The 19,629-nt window shown below is 40.1% G+C and overlaps 1 protein-coding gene and 1 pseudogene across 2 annotated transcripts in view; one reads left to right on the forward strand and one right to left on the reverse strand.

The window, feature by feature from the left end:
- RANBP10 (RAN binding protein 10) overlaps positions 1-19,629 on the reverse strand; it is a 136,601-nt gene that overhangs the window by 16,199 nt on the left and 100,773 nt on the right. The window contains exon 4 of one of the 2 annotated variants that reach the window (XM_077132770.1): positions 1,939-2,106. The exons of the other annotated variant lie outside the window; for it this stretch is intronic. Within the exon in view, the coding sequence (XP_076988885.1) occupies positions 1,939-2,106 (168 nt within the window). The remainder of the gene's footprint in view (positions 1-1,938; positions 2,107-19,629) is intronic. 2 annotated transcript variants of the gene reach the window in all.
- Positions 13,076-16,719, forward strand: LOC143659985 (DNA repair protein RAD51 homolog 3 pseudogene; annotated as a pseudogene).

The raw sequence follows: 19,629 nt of genomic DNA on the forward strand, positions 1-19,629 counted from the left end.
CCAAAGGTTATCCTGGAGGTTATTCTTATGCATTAAATAGATATCACTTTGTTAGTCAAGATGTAATGGAGAGGCTGGAGGGAACTGCCTGAAAAAGCAGAGTTATGTTCCAGTAGCCAAGTTTCTTGAAGATGACTGTATAATGATACAGCTTTCACAATGTGACTGTGTGATTGTGAAAATCTTGTGTCTGATGCTCCTTTTATCTACCTTATCAACAGATGAGTAAAACATATGGAATAAAAATAAATAATAGGGGGAAAAATGTTAAACAGTAGATTGAAATGCTAGTGATCAATGAAAGGGAGGAGTAAAGAGTATGGTATGTATGAATTTTTTCTGTTTTCTTTTTATTTCTTTTTCTGAATTGATGCAAATGTTCTAAGAAATGATCATGATGATGAATATACAACTATGTGATGATATTGTGAGTTACTGATTATATAACAAGAATGGAATGATCATATGGTAAGAATGTTTGTGTTTATATGTGTTATGTTTCATAAATAAATAAACAAGTAAAGAAATAAAAAGGAAACGGGACATCAGAAGATTCACCCAGTAGTCTGTCACTTCAACTTTACTGCCTTTTTTTACAGATCCATTCAATTTCACAATCTAGAAAATGCTGGGCATGGGCCAAATCCATTTTTCAAAAGGGTTTCAATAATACCCTTGTGGGCAAAAGGAAAAAACATGAGTTTCAAGCTAGCATAACTGAGTGATCCTTAAATGACTGGTGTCTACCTGAAGGCTGAAAGGCTCAAATCTCAGCCCTGATCTCTTCCAATACGTTTATCAATGTCTTGATGATAACATATATACACACAAACATGTTTATCAAATTTTAGGTTAATATGATACTAAAAACGATACTGTGTATTTTAGGTGAAACAAACAAGACAAGAAGATCATGATAGAAAAATAGGCATCATACCACAAATAACAGTCAACAATGTAATTAACACCACTGAATTGTATACTTGCAAGTGTTAAATAGGGAAATTTTACATGCTATTTACATTACTACAATAAAAACTTAAACAAAACAAATGCAGCCAGCACCTACTGGGGAAAGGCATCAGAGTAGCCAAAGTCCCTCCCTCTCACTAGTCCTAAGCCTCAATTTCCACAATGTGTACAGGATGGCTCCTCCAAGGAATCCTACTGACTTATCATCCTACACTGATGATTACTTCTCCTGGTTTCCTCACCCCAGTTAACACCACCATGAACCCAGCCACTCTCCCATGTACATCTTTTACTGAGCCCTGCTGGGCTACTTCTGGGCCTCTGTCAGGCCTGTTTCCCACTTCTCACACCCATCACCACTGCCTTACCTAAGGTCACCTGACTCCCCCCTGTACCTGTGCTCTGGTCCCTCTTCCCAGTTTTACCAAGGAGAATTTTTAAAATATAACTGTCTGGGATGCTGTCCACTGCCTGCAGAGAGGCCAGAGGAGACTGGCCCTGTCTCACTCTAGCTTGTCTTTTACCTCCTGACTATTGGAGCCTTCACTGTTGCTCCATAACAACCAGCACGCTATCAGAAGGGCCAGCCAACATCTGGGCCCAGGCCACTGGCATGCAAACTGCCACCACTCTCAACTATGCATGGTAGCCCCTCAAACATCTCAATCAACCACAAATTCTGTTCCAACAAGGGCCACAAAGACCAGGGTCATGACCAGGACACCACTGCACTCTCAGCACCAACACTGGGCTCAATAAATGCTACTGAATGGATAGATTAATAGAGGGTGCATCCCTGCTACCCTCCTTTCACCTTGCAGAGCCCAATGCCTGGAAATGGCTGCAGTTGCTGGGGCTCAGCAGAGGCCCTGTGGCACTCACTTTGGCTTCAAGGCCTGCCCTTGGGCCTCTCACCAACCACAAGAACTCCACAGGGCAGACTCTCAAGGTTCTCCAGGCACCCACCAAGGCTGTGACCATTCTTGGTGTAGAAGCAGGTGCCATTGATCAGGTTGACACAGCAGCCAATCACATCTCCTGTGGTGAATGTGGGACCATAAGGCTGGCCAGTTCCCGAGGAACAGAAGGAATGCCCATCATCACCATGGTAGCCATAGGAATGTTTATCCCAACCTGTTGGAGAAGAGAGCACAACAGCTGAGTTGAGGTACTCAGAGAGGAAAAAGAAAGTCACAGAAGCCCACCAAGGTCTCTGCCCCTCTCCCTAGCCTCCTACCCTTAATCAGCCCTCATGGCTTCCCATGGAGCTGGCTGTTAACAGAGCCTGGCTGTGCTAAATGAGCAGCAAGGGTCACCACCCTTGCGGGACTAAGGCAGACCCACTGTGAATGATCCCAAGCAGTGGCTAACAGAAACCAAAACCTGGAAGCGGCTCACCAGAAGATGGTGAGACAAGGAGGCAGTCAAGGAAAGCCTTGTGATGAAGAAGGGGCTTAAACTGACCTCAGAAATGTACCAAGGAGGTTTTGGGTTTTTTTTCTAAGTTTTAAAAATTCAGATATAATTTACATGCAATAAAACTCCCCCTTGTTAAGTGGCAGTCTGATGAGTTTTGACAAATGAATACAAGTACATTACCACCACCACAATCAAAATATAGAACAACATGCTCAGATGTGGCCTCTCTCTCCAGCCAAGACGACGACGAGCAGTCTCACCACCCTCCCCCTCTCTGCGTGGAACATGACTCCCAGGGGTGTGGAACTTCCTGGCAACGTGGGACTGAGATCCTGGAATGAGCTGAGACTCAGCATCAAGGGACTGAGAAAAACCCTAGAATGAGCTCAGAATTAACATCAAGGGATTGAGAGAACCTTCTCGACCAAAGGGGGAAGAGTGAAATGAGACTAAGTGTCAATGGCTGAGAGATTCCAAACAGAGTCAAGAGGTTATCCTGGAGATTATTCTTAAGCATTAAGTAGATATCACCTTGTTGTTAAAGATGTAGCGGAGAGGCGGAAGGGAAGTGCCTGAAAATGTAGAGCTGTGTTCCAGTAGCCATGTTTCTTGATGATGATTGAACAATGATAAAGCTTTTACAATGAGACTCTGTGAATGTGAAAACCTTGTGTCTGATGCTCCTTTTATCTACTATATCAACAGAAGAGTAGAACATTATGGAATAAAAATAAATAATAGGGGGAACAAATGTTAAAATAAATTTAGTTTGAAATGCTAGTGGTAAATGAAAGCGATGGGTAAGGGGTATGGTATGTATAATCTTTTTTTTCTGTTATCATTTTATTTCTTTTTCTGTTGTCTTTTATTTCTTTTTCTAAATCAATGCAAATGTTCTAAAAAATGATGAATATGCAACTATGTGATGATATTAAGAATTACTGATTGTATATGTAGAATGGAATGATATCTTAATGTTTGGTTTGTTGTTAATTTTTTTTTAATTAATAGAAAAAAATATAGAACAACAAAAAAAAGTAAAGAAAAACAGGATGCACAAGTAGTTCAGTGGTCAGGATGCCCGCCTTTCATGCAAGAGACCTGGGATCGATTCCTGGACCCTACACCACCACCATCCCCCGCCCCCCTCCCCAAAAAAGTAAAATATAGAACATATCCATTAAGAGTTCCTGCATCCCCCTTTACAGTCAATCCTGTTCCACTCATCCCAGATCCTGGCACAATGATCTAATTTGTTTCTATAGTTTTGCCTTTTCCAAAATGGAATTATGTCTGACTTCTCACATTTAGCGTGATGTATGAGATTCATTCATGTTTTTACATCTATCAGTAATTTGTTCCTTTTTATTGCTGAGCAGTATTCCATTGATGGCACAGCACAATCTGTCTATCAATCACCAGTTGATGACATCTGAATTGTTTCCTGTTGTTGACTAACATGAGTAAAGCCAACAAATATTTATATACAGGTTTTATGTCAACTTGTTTTCATTTCTCTTAGGTAAATACTGAAAAGTGGTATTGCTGGGTCATATGATAAATGTATGTTTAACTTGACTAGAAACTGCCAAACTGTTTTACAAAGTGGCTTTACTATACTGCATTTCCACCAACAACGTATAACAGCTCCAGCTGTCCACATCTTCACAACCCTTGGTATTATTAGCTTTGTGTGTTTTAATTTCAGCCATTCTAGCAGATAAGTAATGGTTTTAATATCATTATGGTTTTGATTTGCATTTCCCCAATGACCAAGGATGTTGAGCATTTTTTCATGTGCTTATTTACCATCTGTTTATTTTCTTTGTCTTTTCTTTATTCAAATCTTTAACCCATTTTAAAAATTGGGTTATTTCTCATTATTTAGCTGTAAGAGTTGTTTATGTATTTTGGTTACAAATCATTTATCAGCTATGTGTTTTACAAATATTTTCTCAGTATGTGACTTGTGTTTTCATTTTCTGAAAGGTGTCTTTCAAAGTCCTGCTGGAATTTTTATTGGGATAGTACTGAATCTATGGATCAGTATAGAGAGAAGTGACAGTTTAGCAATACTGATATTCCAATCCATGAATATGTATATCTCTCCATTTATTTGGGTCTTCTTTAATTTCTCTCAGAAAAACTTAGATGAATTTATCCCTAAGTATTTCATTTTTGTTTTTATGTTACCCAGAGTTTGAATATATTTAAAGTATTTCATTTTTGATGTTCTCATAAATGACAGTTATAATCTACATTTCCAATTATTTCTTGAGATTATATCAAAATATAATTGATTTTTAGGGAGGATACAAAGTTTCTTTCTGGGGTGACAAAAATGTTCTAAAATTGGATTATTATGATGGTTATACAACTCTGTAAACATACTAAAAGCCACTGAATTATATACTTTAAATGGGTGGATTTTATCTCAATAGAGCCAGTAAATGTGCATGTGCATATGTGTTGCAGGATGCAACCTTATTAAACTGTTATTTTCCTGACAGTTCTTTGTCCATGTTTCCTTCAGTTCATTTGGGGATGTTTCGGACCATTTTTCTTTCTTTAAAATTGTTTTTCTTTCTTTTAGCTTTTTTATTGTATAGTATAACATATTTACAATGCCAGTAAATGTGCATGTGCATATGTGTTGCAGGATGCAACCTTATTAAACTTATCAATTAATTCTGACAGCCTTTTTAAAGATTCTTTAGGATCTTTTTTTTACTTTTTATTTTGAAATAATTTCAACTTTACAGGACAGTTACAAAGATAACACAAACCCCATACAAGAGACTCCAACATACCCCCAACCCCAGATACACAGATCCACTTCACCAATTTTAACTTTTGCACCTTTGCCTCATCATTCTATCATCCATTATCCATCTATTCACCTACCTATCGGCCCATCTATCCATCTATCCATCTAATCTGTTTTCTGACCATCTGAGAGCAGGGTGCACAGATCATACTCCTTGAATATATAATATTTACCTGTAGATTTCCTACGAACAAGGATATTCACTTATCACCCTGAGCGCAGTTATCAAGTTCAAGAAATTTAACATTGACATAAAGCTTATATTCTATATTCCAATTTTTCTGCATGTCCCAATAATGTCATTTTGAACCTTTTCTCCTCCATTTTCTTAGACCCCCTCCAGTCTCATGTATTGCATTTAAATGACATCTCTTTAGTTTTTCTTTTTTTTAAGTACTGAAACATATATTTAACATATTCTCCCCATCCCAACCCCTCCCAAGTATACCATTCAGTTTGATAAACCACATTTGCAATGTTACAGTACCCTCACCACAATTCCTTGCTAGAACTTCCCTTTCATCCCAGAAAACCTACACTCAATTTTCGAAAACTCCCTACTGCCTCTGCCCCCAACTCTGGTATCTACTTCCTATCTCTATAAGTTTGTATACTCTCTGATATTTTCTTTGTGGTTACCATGAGGCTTAAATTTAAATCCTAAATCTATAACAATCGTGTTTGCTTTTATAACAAATTAACTTCAATAACATACACATACTATGTTCTCATGCCCTTCTGCCTCCTCCATCTTTGTCACAAATTATTATGTTTATACATTCTGAGTCCAAAACCACTGATTCATAATTGCATTTTGTGCATTTGCCTTTTAGATTCTATAAGAAGTAAAAAGTGGAGTTACAAACCAAAAATACAACAGTACTGGTATTTATATTTACTCATGTTATTATCTTTACCACAGATCTTTATTTCTTTATGTGGCTTCAGTCAATGGTCTAGTGTCCCTTGTTTTTAAACTGCAGAATACTCTTTAGCATTTCTTGTAGGGCTGGTCTAGTGGTGATGAAATCCCTCTGCTTTTATTTATCTGGGAATGTCTTAACCCCTCCCTCATTCTTGAAAGACAGTTTTGCCAGATAAAGAATGTTTTTGGGGGGGTGCATGGTCCAGGAATCAAACCCGGGTCTCCCACATGGAAGGCGAGCATTTACCAGATACAGGATTCTTGATTGGCAATTTTTTGTCTTCAGCTCTATAATTGGGTCTTATCATTGCTTTCTTGCCTCCACGTTTTCAAACAAGAAATCTGTATTTAATCTTTTTGAGGTTCCCTTCCATGTGACAGTTTGCTTCTCCAGTACAGCTTTAAGAACTTTTCCTTTCTTTGACCTTCAATATTACCTGGTGAGATGTGGGTCTATTTGAGTTCATCCTGTCTGGAGTTAATGGAGCATCCTGGATGTGTATATTGATGGCTTTTGTTCAACTTAGGAAGTTTCCGGCCATTATTTATTTGAATATTCTCTCTGAAACTTCTTTTCTTTTCTTTCTGGGATTCCCGCAATATGTATATTAGTGCATTTGGTGGTGCCCCACAGGTTCCTCAGGCCCTTCTCACTTTTCTTCATTCTTTCTTCTTTCTGCTCCTCAAACTGACTTCAATTGTCTTATCTTCAAGTTCACTGATTCTTCTGTCAGCTCCAATCTGATACTGAATATCTCTAGGGGACTTTTTATTTCTTTTACTGTGGTCTTCATCTCTGTTTGGTTCTTTCACATAATTTCTATCTCTCTATTGATATTCTTTGTGTTTCGTTATTTTCCTGACAGTTCTTTGTCCATGTTTCCTTCAGTTCATTTGGGGATGTTTCGGACCATTTTTCTTTCTTTAAAATTGTTTTTCTTTCTTTTAGCTTTTTTATTGTATAGTATAACATATTTACAAAGCAAAGAAATAAAAAGCAATAGTTTTCAAAGCACTCTTCAACAAGTAGTTACTGGACAGATTCCAGAGTTCGTCATGGGCTACCATATGATCCTCTCAGATTTTTCCTTCTAGCTGCTCCAGAATACAGGAGGCTAGAAGGCTTAAATATTTTTTATCACAATCGACTTTTTTTCTTTCTTTTTGTGAAAAATAGCATTTATACAAAAAAGCAATAAATTTCTAAGCACAGCAACACAATTAGTGGGAGAACATAAGTCAGAGTTTGACATGGGTTACAATTCCACAATTTTAGGTTTTTACCTCCAGTTCTTCTAAGACAGTATCTCCAGTGAGACTAAAAGAAATATCAATTTAATGATTCAACCATCATATTCATTTGTTAAATCCTATCTTCACTGTATAACTCCACCATCACCTTTGATCTTTCTATTCCTCTCTTTAGGGGTATCTGGGCTATGGCCATTCTAACTTTTTCATGGTGGAAGGGTCTGTCACTAATATGGGGTAGGGAGTTGGAACTATCTGATGTTCTGGAGAAGCTGGGCCCTCTAGGCTTCAGAATTTATCTGGTCCAGGGACCCATCTGGAGGTTGTATGTTTGTGGAAAGTTACTCTAGTGCATAGAACCCTTGTGGAATCTTATATATAGCCCTAGGTGTTTTTTAGGATTGGCTGGAATGGTTCCTGTTGGGGGTTGGCAGGTTTGACAGGTAGCAAGGTCTAACTGAAGCTTGCATAAGAGCAACTTCCTGAGTAGCCTCTCAATTCTGTTTGAACTCTCTCCCACTGATACTTTATTAGTTACACTTCTTTTCCCCCTTTTGGTCAGGATGGAATTATTGATCCCAAGATGCCAGGGCCAGATTCATCCCCAGGAGTCATCTCCTACGTCGCCAGGGAGACTTTCATCCCTGGATGTCATGTCCCATGTAGGGGGGGATGGCAATGATTTCACTTGGGCTTAGAGTGAGTTGGGCTTAGAGAGAGTGAGGCCACATCTGAGCAACAACAAAAGAGGTCCTCCAAAGGTTACTCTTAGGCATACCTATAAGTAGGCTAAACTACTCTACTACATACACTCACGAGGGCAAGCCTCAAGATCAAGGTCTTGGCCTATCGATTTGGGTGTCCCTAGAGTTTGGCACAGTATCTGGGGTTTCCCCAGTGGTAAAGTTTAATAGCTCCATAATTTTTCTCCCATTCCTCAAGGGACTTTGCCAATACTTTTTGATTATCTGCTTGATATACTCTGGGACGTATCCAGACATTACATTAAGCTATATAGGATTAAAGGACCTCTTTTTTATTCTGGGTTACCTGTGTTTCAATTGTTCAAATGAGCTATACAGATAGGTTGAGTTAGGTTATATGCTACAGAAAATTTCAGTTCTAGACCAAATAAACCTTTCTTCCTTTGGTCTCAAAGAGTATGTGTAGTTTTAAAATACAGACATTGTCTTCCTTACCCCTGTGTTCTGAATTACTTTAATCCCAACCTGACTGGCTTCATTCTCATCTCTCAATACCAGGTCATATACATATAATATATATATATATCTGTTTCTTAAGTATGTCTCCAGCTAGTGTCACGATGGAGCTCTCCTTGAATGTCAGGAATTAACAAAAAAGGAAAAAAGAAAACAGCTTTCCTAGTCTTTACAGATTGGTGTGTGTGAGTGCTAGCATGCAAAGCTTATACATACAATGAGAATAGAGAACAGCTCCAGACCAAAGCATAGGGACCTCCCTGATCCTTTCTGCACATGAATCTTGTCTTGGGGATACAAGGACAGGAATCTCTATAAGTCTGTATATTCTCTGATATTTTCTTTGGCCCTAGGAATTCCCTTAGTTAAAAAGACATGAATATTCCCTCTTTCCTAGGAAACAGGTTCCTCAAAATCCTAGGCAGGGCACTGCACGCCCTACAGCTAGCAATCCCTTGCCACAGGCAGCATAACTTGACTGTTTACCCATGATATTCTGCAGGTGCACTCAATGAGCTGCCATCTACATACAAGGCAAATTTTGAGACAGTGAATCTCTCAGGCCACCACCAAACAGATTGAGCAAACATACATGTTTACAGTATGTGCATTAAAGGTTATTTTGTTCTTTCTGGAACTGGGATCAGGGATAGGGAAGAACCAGAGCTACACTGATCCTACAGCTTTTAAGTAGACTTTTTCTTGATCTGGCACTCACCCTATTTCTATAGTCCTTTAACTGTTTTCTGGAACTTTGAGAAAGATATTTCTGCCAGTTCTTGCTGACTGTTCAAAATTGCTGTGAGGGGATGGAGCCCTGATGTGTCTCATATAACCATCTTGATCATGGCAAACTGGGATTTTTTTTATATAGATGATTACGTTGTCATAGAATAAAGGGTTATTTCTTCCATTCCAATCTTTTAATTTTACTCCAATGCCTTTAATTTCCTTTTCCTGCCTTACCATACTGACAAAGACCTCTAATACAATGTCGAATAGTAGTATCTCAGTGATGAGATCAGGCAGAAAGGTTTTTGTACAAGGGTAAAGAGTAAAGAAAGTCATTCCAGAAAGGGGAAGCACAGGTAAAGGCATGAATGCTGGTGGGACGAAGGGTGCCAGCTGCAGTGGGATATGCCAACAGAAATGGAACCCACAGGGACATGGCAAGCCCATAACCCACACAGAGTAGACAAGCTGAGGGCTGGCAGGTAGGCTTTCTTCCCCAAGGCAGTAGGGCAGAAGTAGCTTGCACAGCTTTCCCAGCTCCTATTTGCTTTCTTGGGTCTGAACAGAATACCCATGTGAATATGCTTAAACACCTCCCTCCCCTAACAAGGCTCATGGATGGGAGGGAAAGTTTGGGGCAGGGCACTTGAAGATATGAGTAGCTTAAAAAGGAGGGCAGGGCTCAGACATCCACAGTATGTGTGTGTGTATGTGTAAGGAAGGGGTGGGGAACAGAGGTTATGTGCAGGCTATAAGCAAAAACATAGGAAGGAGAACAGACAGAAGACAGGGCCAGAGGGTTGGCAAGGGAGACAGAAAGCATGACTGGAGAGGCAGAGTCAACCAGACCTCAGAGCCTAAGCTCTGCCCTGCATTTGGATCAGCAGGCTCAAAGCCAACCTGCCACTCATGGTCACAGCACCTAAGCCAAGTCTTGTATACACAGAACTTTCATGTCTTTTTAGTCAGGAGCTGACTGATTGGGGTGAACAGGCCCAAACTGAATGGCTGTTGCTGATGGGTGCAGGGGTCAAGAGGCCTCCTACTCCCCTCCACACATCTCTCTACTGCACCACAAGAAAACTAGTCTAAGAACTGTTCAAGACTGGCTTTGGAAAGGCCATGGCCTGCACTTGAAGCCAGGCTCTTTTCTTACCTTCCCAATTCTCCAGAGACATGGGACTGTCTGATCCAGGGGGTAGGGTGCTGCTCTGGGCATTAATCCAACTCCTAAATTCACCAGGTCCAGGAATGGGCTGGTGTGGACACAAATCCTTCACCATTAGGAAAATGGCTCTTTGCTAAACAGCAAAGTCCAGTCCCCCTAAGAGAGGCAGGGTGATGAGGCTGGAACAGTCAAGGTTGCTTCCCTGGTCTCACCTCAGCTGGGCGGTGCCATGAAGCCCTGTGGCTGACAGTAGTGGCTGCAGCTCCTCTAGGCTGTCAGAGGCCACAGATAAAGGGTGGCCAGCTGAACAGGAACTAGGAGCAAAGTGGCAATCATCCCTCCAGATCTGGCTCAGACGGTGCTGCAGCCATGCCCACTAGCTTCCCCAACTCAGGCTCCATAATCATGGGCCATACCACCCCCAGAAGCTCTTTCCCTGATCCGTCAAATGAAGCATGAAAACGTCCCACATGCAACAGAGTAAGTAACCACAATGTGACAGTGTGCTATGAGAACACCACAATAACCCTGTGTGTTCAACACAACAGATATTACCATCTCCAGGTCACCAAGGAGCTAGGAGACTTGCTCACCAGCCCATAGAGCTGTGAAGTACCTGAACTGAAATTTGAACCCCAATCTTCAGATTCCAAAACCCACATTCTTCCTGCTTCCAGCCAGTCTTATCTGGAGTGACAACTATCTGGCAGTGAAGCCATCCCCAAGCCCCTACCCTGTCACAAGAAGTTAATGGTCATATGCACTGTTTTGGGGGTATTGTGGACTCGGGCTCTGTCATTTGGGGAGTCAGGCCCACATTCCAGCCTTAGAGGAAGATGTGGACACTGCTAGTTCCTGTCTGAAGGCTGCAGGTATTCAGTTCTTGCTCTCCCAGGCATACCCACCCTTCTGCCTCTCCAGGCAGCCACCACCAATAAACCAGAACACAAACCTCTACCCAGCGCCCACTGGGAAAGACTTCCCAAACAGGAAACCCCACTTTCCACACACAAATAACACAGGTGTGACCCAGACAAAGCCAGGAGCACTTGAATTGAGGCCACAGGCCTAAGTTCTCAACATCGAATCTCCCAAGATGGGCTATTCTGATGTAGAGCCCTGCTTCTGTGCCAGAGGTCTGGGATACCATGGAACAGAAATGGGGCCCTCCTCAATGCTGCTTGACAATCATAGCCTTCCCAAAAGGCAAGTCCATGCCTGCCACCTTCTGAGACCATGTGGCTGTGGATGAACACCCTCCACAGCAAAACCACTATCCACTCCAACCCTCTCCAAAGAATCCTTCATGAGTATTGTTCTCTGCTCCTGTGGGCCCTCTTATAGCTTTTGTTGACACTATGCCCACTGGTGGTGATGCTCACTGGATCGCCCCTTTTCTCGGCACATCACAGTTCAATCCCAATGCTTCCCCTGAAGTTTTCCATATCATTCTTCAGTCTTTCCCAGGCCCATATCCCTGGGTCCACTCCCTGATTCCTGCAGATCTTATCCATGGCTCCATCACCTCACTAGTCCTGAAGCACTTCCCGACCCAGGACCATAAGCTCCTTGGGGACAGTGACCATATCATCTCATCACAAGCCCCCCTATGCCTGGCATGTCAGGAATCTGAGAAGTGATACAGGTTTGTGCACAGGCATGTAGGTGTGTTTGAGTGCAGGAGTCCACACAGTGACTAGCCCAGCCACAGCCCACCTCTTTCTCACACAAAGGTGATGTGACAGAGCGTTTATGGGATTTCATCGTCCAGAAGGTACAAACATAAGCTGGGAGGTTTTGTGCACTTGTGTATGTGTGTTTTGTTTTGTTTTGCTTTTTCAGATTAGAGCAGTACAAACTCTAGAAACCTAATGATAATTTGGCCATGTGATCTATCGAAGCTAGTAAAATCACTTCAAAGAACCATTTCCCACCCACTCAGTGACTCAATGACATTTGGGCTGTATCTGCATCTCAGTGTACTGGAGTTCAATAACCATTAATAAAACAACAGATGCTTAAATTTTCAAAGACATAAAATAAAAATTTAGACATTTAGAATATTTTTCCTCAAAAATAAACTATATACTTTGCACTTAGCAATAAATGCTTTGTTTCTTTGAAAAAAAAGATTAAAAACTAAATAATTTTCATAAAACTATACTAGAATTTTTCTATTTTTAACTCTAACTATATATACGGACTGTAAAATTTTAAAATAAATGAAGAGCTCAATAAAAAAAATATTTGGAGTCAATTCAGGCTTTACCATCATCTCAGTAAGGCTGCAAATTCCCAACTGATTTCTCAATTATATGCATTTGCCCAAAGGAATAAAACTGCCTTCCCACACTGAACAACCCCCCCACCCCCACCCCCCCACAACGATATATCCACATCCTAATCAGAACCTGTGAATACTTTAAATGGTAAAAAGGAACTCTGGGTATATAATTAAGTTAAGAATCCTGAGAAGAAGAGATTATCCAGGCCCAATGTAATCACAACAGTCTTTATAAATTGGAGGCTAGATGGTCAGAGTCAGAAAAGGCAATGTGATGATGGAAGCAGTGAGACATCCTGAAGATGATAAGCTGCTGGCTCTGAAGATGGAAGAAGGGGCCATGAGCCAAGGAATACAGGTAGCTACCAGAAGCTAGACAAGGCAAGGAAATTCATTCTCCTCTAAAGTGCCATAAGGAACACAGCATTGCCAACACCTTGATTTTTTTAATGGAAACAACATTTATTATATTTAAGTAATATGCCAATTAATAACTAGATCAAGCATACCAACTAATAGTTAAATAGGCATTAAAATGATTAACACACAGATTAACAATTAAATATGCATTGAACTCACACTATACCTAGTTAAACACACTGGCTAGCACTTAGACTTACTTAATTTCATTAAATACCAATTAACTGTTGGATTACTTATTTTCTAGGGGTATACTCAGACAAATTTAGATCAGGGCTTTCAACCACACACAGCATGGTACCCAGAAAACAGAAAGGTGTAGAGGTCAGAACAAAAGGGATCATCCTGGAAGCAGCACTGGGCCTTAAGACCAGGGCTAAGGGTCTTGAACCACCATATTTACTCCCTGATCCACATTTACCCTGATGACCCACTCACCCAGTCAGATGTCCAGACATGCAACTGGAAAAAGTTTCTCTCAAAGCTTTCTAAGGTAAGAAAAAGTCTCTGAAATGCCAGCAGAACAGAGAAACACCAGTTGCCCAGCCTCCAAACTAAAAACAGTCCAGTGGCCACAACAGACTCGGTTACCATGTGTTCTAGTTTGCAAGTTGCTGAAACGCGATATATCAGAAATGGAATGGCTTTTAAAAAGGGGAATTTAATAAGTTGCAAGTTTACAGTTCTGAGGCCGTGAAAACGTCCAAATTAGAGCAAGGCTATAGAAATGTCCAATCTAAGGCATCCAGAGAAAGATTGGTTCCAGAAGGCCAATGATGTTCAGGGTTTCTCTCTCAACTGGAAAGACACACGGCAAACATGGGAATGTTTGCTGGCTTTCTCTCCCAGCTTCTTATTTCATGAAGCTCCTCCAAGGGCATAATTCTTCTTCATCTCCAAAGGTCTCTGGCTGTGTGGGCTCTCATGATTCTCGTGGCTCTGAAGCTTTTTCCAAAATGTTTCCTCTTTTAAATGATTCCAGTAAACTAACCAAATCCTGGAATGGGTGGAGTCATATCTCTACTAATCAAGGTTAATACCCACAATTGGGCGCATCATATCTCCACGGAGATAATCTAATCATTTTTCCAACCTACAGTGCTGAATAGGGATTAAAGGAGAGGGCTTTTCTAGGGTGCATAATCCTTTCAAACTGGCACACATGCTTACCTCTCTGCTGGGGTCCCAGAGCCAATACCTTGATTTTAAGAATTCTGACCTCCAGAATTCTGTAAGATGCCTCCCCCCATCTTCTGCTCCTCAAAGTTTTATGACGTTAAAAGTTTTTCCGGGGCGGGCCACGGTGGCTCAGCAGGTAAGAATGCTTGCCTGCCAAGCCCGAGGACCCAGGTTCGATTCCCGGTGCCTGCCCATGTAAAAAAAAAAAAGTTTTTCTGATATAATCACCAAGTTGCAACGTATCTTCAACTGAAACTATCATTTTATGGCCAATATTTTTTCCAAACAAAATTAAGAGCTTGAGTGTGTATAAGATGGGTAAGTACGTGTGCAAAAGGCAGCTTGGGTCTAAAAACAAGATGCAACAGAGACTGCTGTGGCAACAGAGACTGCTGTGGCAGTTTGTTTTATGGCCACTGCATTACCTCTCCATCCTCTGGATAGGACTAGCATTATCACTTCACCACCAAACAGCTAACAAAGAGGAAGTGGGGGTAGTGAGAGAAATAGAGAACACAAATAACAGAAAAGTTTGAGATAAAATTTTAAACTATGGTATAATTATAATAATATTCTCTCACCAATTATTACAAAGGTACCACACTAATGCAAACTGTTAGTAATGGGGGTAGGAACCCTGTATTATCTGCATGATTTTCCCATAAACCTACAACTTCGCTAGTCAAAATAAAAAAGAGAGCACCCTAGACAGTGTCAGAATATCCAAGACCCAGCATTCCTGTCTACTCTTTCTGAGAGGTCTAGCAGACTAAGCTGCTTAGAAATGCTCATTCTCTTTCTTGAAGCAACCAAAGTTCTCTGACTGAAAGAACCACAACTAAGCATCTTTTTGCACCCCTCATGTAACACCTAGTTCACAGTAGGTGCTTAAGAAATATCTGTTGAGATGAAAATGGAAATGTGGCCCATAGATAGCAGAGAGACTGGGACACATGCCTGTTAGTGAGTCAGCCACGCCTGTAACTCAATACTAATGGGCAATCTTGGGCTTGACCAGGAAAATTACAGTGTTCAGGAAAATTATGTTGTCATTTTTCTTTTTTTTAAAAAAGGAAAGCAGGGGAAAGGCAGGAGTGGGTCAGGCAAGGGGGACGTTAAGCCAGAAGACCCGAGAGACTGGAAACGTAGAATGGGGTACAGAGATTCAGCCTTATATAATCGTTTCCTGAAGTTTTTACACCAGAAAAACCAGTAACTGGACAGTGTGCACGCAGTACCACCACTTGGAGAAATCATTTCTATTAACGGCCCAGAAGCTTCCACCCAATAGGCCAGGGTGGAGGCAAGGAAATGTGGAGGTTGGGATATCTAAAGAGGAAGCCTTAGAAACTCTACAAATTATAAGAAGGGAATGTCTCTTGCATATACCAAGACATGCTAGTACATCTGAGTCAGGCAAGAAGTGTACAGCACTGGAACTTCTTGAGCAGGAGCATACCCAGGGCTTCATAATTACCTTCTGTTCAGCATTAGATAAGATTCTTGGTGGTGGAATACCCTTAACCAAAACAACAGAAATCTGTGGTACACCTGGTGTTGGAAAAACACAGTTATGTATGCAATTGGCAGTAGATGTACAGATACCAGAATGTTTTGGAGGAGTGGCAGGTGAAGCTGTTTTTATTGATACAGAGGGAAGCTTTATGGTTGAAAGAGTGGTAGACCTTGCTTCTGCCTGCATTCAGCACCTTCATCTTATAGCAGGAACACACATAGGAGAGGAGTACCAAAAAGCTTTGGAGGACTTCACTCTTGAAAATATCCTTTCCCATATTTATTATTTTCGTTGCCATGATTACACAGAACTTTTGGCACAAGTTATCTCCTTCCAGACTTCCTTTCAGAACACTCAAAGGTTCGATTAGTGATAGTGGATGGTATTGCTTTTCCTCTTTGTCATGACCTAGATGACCTATCTCTTCGTACTTGGTTGTTAAATGGCCTAGCCCAGCAAATGATCAGTCTTGCAAATAACCACAAATTAGCTGTCATTTTAACCAATCAGACGACAACAAAGTTTGATAGAAATCAGGCCTCACTGGTTCCTGCTTTAGGGGAAAGTTGGGGACAAGCTGCTACAATTCGGTTAATCTTTCACTGGGACCAAAGCAGAGGTTGGAAACATTGTATAAATCACCAAGCCAGAAGGAATCTACCTCACTGTTTCAAATCACATCTCAGGGATTTAGAGATGCTGTTGTTGCTACTGCACGTTCATTGCCAGTAGAAGCTTCCTTGAGTTCCTGAAAACGGTCACGAGAATTAGAAGAAGAAGAAGAAGAACAGTAATCCAAAGACTAAATTCAAAGTATGCAAATGTATGGATGTCTTGGGATTCAATGTGTAAAAAAGTAAGACTCATTACTTTAAAAGATAAACACATACCATGGCATAAATGAATCAGAAATATTCTGAAATGAACGGGGAAAATAATTAAGGCAAATGATTCTCTGAAAGTTTTTTTAAGGCACTGTTCTACAATTATATTTTTGTTCTGTTTTAATTTTCCATTACGTTCAGTAGAGATGATATAGGTGTTGTGTTTCACAAATATGGAAGGCTAATCTTGTGTGGCCAATCTGAATTTATCATTCAGTGTCCCCTCCCTTTCTTTGACTATTGCCTAGAAAATGTTCTGTTCTCTGTTTCAAATGTAACTTTGGTAATTCTTAAAAATGGCAGATTTTATTGTTTTAAAGAAGTAGCACTGTGAGTCAGTATATCATTATATTCAGCTTTGTAGGGAAGATATAAATCTTAACTGACCAAACTGATTTTAGTAACCTCTATCCTAAAATCTAAGCCATTTATTTGATTTTCTATGTTGTTTTATAATATTAATGGAAGGACTTTGGAGCTATTCTCTCATCTAGAAATTTTCGGAAACATATATCTTCCAGAATAGGTTGCTAAACTCAGAACTATTATTATTTTTTTTTTCCAATGACATATTCCAAGTTTATTCTCTAATGTCGGTTCACATCAGTGGGACCATACAGTATTTGTCCTTTAGTTTTTGGCTAGACTCACTCAGCATAATGTTCTCTAGGTCCATCCATGTTATTACATGCTTCATAAGTTTATCCTGTCTTAAAGCTGCATAATATTCCATCGTATGTATACACCACAGTTTGTTTAGCCACTCGTCTGTTGATGTACATTTTGGCTGTTTCCATCTCTTTGCAATTGTAAATAATGCTGCTATAAACATTGGTGTGCAAATGTCCGTTTGTGTCTTTGCCCTTAAGTCCTTTGAGTAGATACCCAGCAATGGTATTGCTGGGTCGTATGGCAATTCTATATTCAGCTTTTTGAGGAACTGCCAAACTGCCTTCCACAGTGGTTGCACCATTTGACATTCCCACCAACAGTGGATAAGTGTGCCTCTTTCTCCGCATCCTCTCCAGCACTTGTCATTTTCTGTTTTGTTGATAATGGCCATTCTGGTGGGTGTGAGATGATATCTCATTGTGGTTTTGATTTGCATTTCTCTAATGGCCAGGGACATTGAGCATCTCTTCATGTGTCTTTTGGCCATTTGTATTTCCTCTTCTGAGAGGTGTCTGTTCAAGTCTTTTTCCCATTTTGTAATTGGGTTGGCTGTCTTTTTGTTGTTGTTGAGTTGAACAATCTCTTTATGAATTCTGGATACTAGACCTTTATCTGATATGTCGTTTCCAAATATTGTCTCCCATTGTGTAAAGCTGTCTTTCTGCTTTCTTGATGAAGTTCTTTGATGCACAAAAGTGTTTAATTTTGAGGAGCTCCCATTTATTTCTTTCTTTCTTCAGTGCTCTTGCTTTAGGTTTAAGGTCCATAAAACCACCTCCAATTGTAAGTTTCATAAGATATCTCCCAACATTTTCCTCTAACTGTTTTATGGTCTTAGACCTAATGTTTAGATCTTTGATCCATTTTGAGTTAACTTTTGTATAGGGTATGAGATATGGGTCCTCTTTCATTCTTTTGCATATGGATATCCAGTTCTCTAGGCACCATTTATTGAAGAGACTGTTCTGTCCCAGGTGACTTGGCTTGACTGCCTTACCAAAGATCAAATGTCCATAGATGAGAGGGTCTATATCTGAGCACTCTATTCGATTCCATTGGTCGATATATCTATCTTTATGCCAATACCATGCTGTTTTGACCACTGTGGCTTCATAATATGCCTTAAAGTCCGGCAGCGTGAGACCTCCAGCTTCGTTTTTTTTTCCTCAAGATACTTTTAGTAATTCGGGGCACCCTGCCTTTCCAGATGAATTTGCTTATTGGTTTTTCTATTTCTGAAAAATAAGTTGTTGGGATTTTGATTGGTATTGCATTGAATCTGTAAATCAATTTAGGTAGGATTGACATCTTAACTATATTTAGTCTTCCAATCCATGAACACGGTATGCCCTTCCATCTATTTAGGTCTTCTGTGATTTCTTTTAACAGGTTTTTGTAGTTTTCTTTGTGTAGGTCTTTTGTTTCTTTAGTTAAATTTATTCCTAAGTATTTTATTCTTTTTGTTGCAACTGTAAATGGAATTCGTTTCTTGATTTCCCCCTCAGCTTGTTCATTGCTAGTGTATAGAAACACTACAGATTTTTGAATGTTGATCTTGTAACCTGCTACTTTGCTGTACTCATTTATTAGCTCTAGTAGTTTTGCTGTGGATTTTTCAGGGTTTTCAACGTATAGTATCATATCATCTGCAAACAGTGATAGTTTTACTTCTTCCTTTCCAATTTTGATGCCTTGTATTTCTTTATTCTTGTCTAATTGCTCTGGCTAGAACTTCCAACACAATGTTGAATAACAGTGGTGATAGTGGACATCCTTGTCTTGTTCCTGATCTTAGGGGGAAAGTTTTCAATTTTTCCCCATTGACGATGATATTAGCTGTGGGTTTTTCATATATTCCCTCTATCATTTTAAGGAGGTTCCCTTGTATTCCTATTCTTTGAAGTGTTTTCAACAGGAAAGGATGTTGAATTTTGTCAAATGCCTTCTCTGCATCAATTGAGATGATCATGTGATTTTTCTGCTTTGATTTGTTGATATGGTGTATTACATTAATTGATTTTCTTATGTTGAACCATCCTTGCATACCTGGGATGAATCCTACTTGGTCATGATGTATAATTCTTTTAATGTGCTGCTGGGTTCGATTTGCTAGAATTTTGTTGAGGATTTTTGCATCGATATTCATTAGAGAGATTGGTC

Source organism: Tamandua tetradactyla, chromosome 16 (genome assembly GCF_023851605.1).
Source record: "Tamandua tetradactyla isolate mTamTet1 chromosome 16, mTamTet1.pri, whole genome shotgun sequence".
Taxonomy (NCBI): domain Eukaryota; kingdom Metazoa; phylum Chordata; class Mammalia; order Pilosa; family Myrmecophagidae; genus Tamandua; species Tamandua tetradactyla.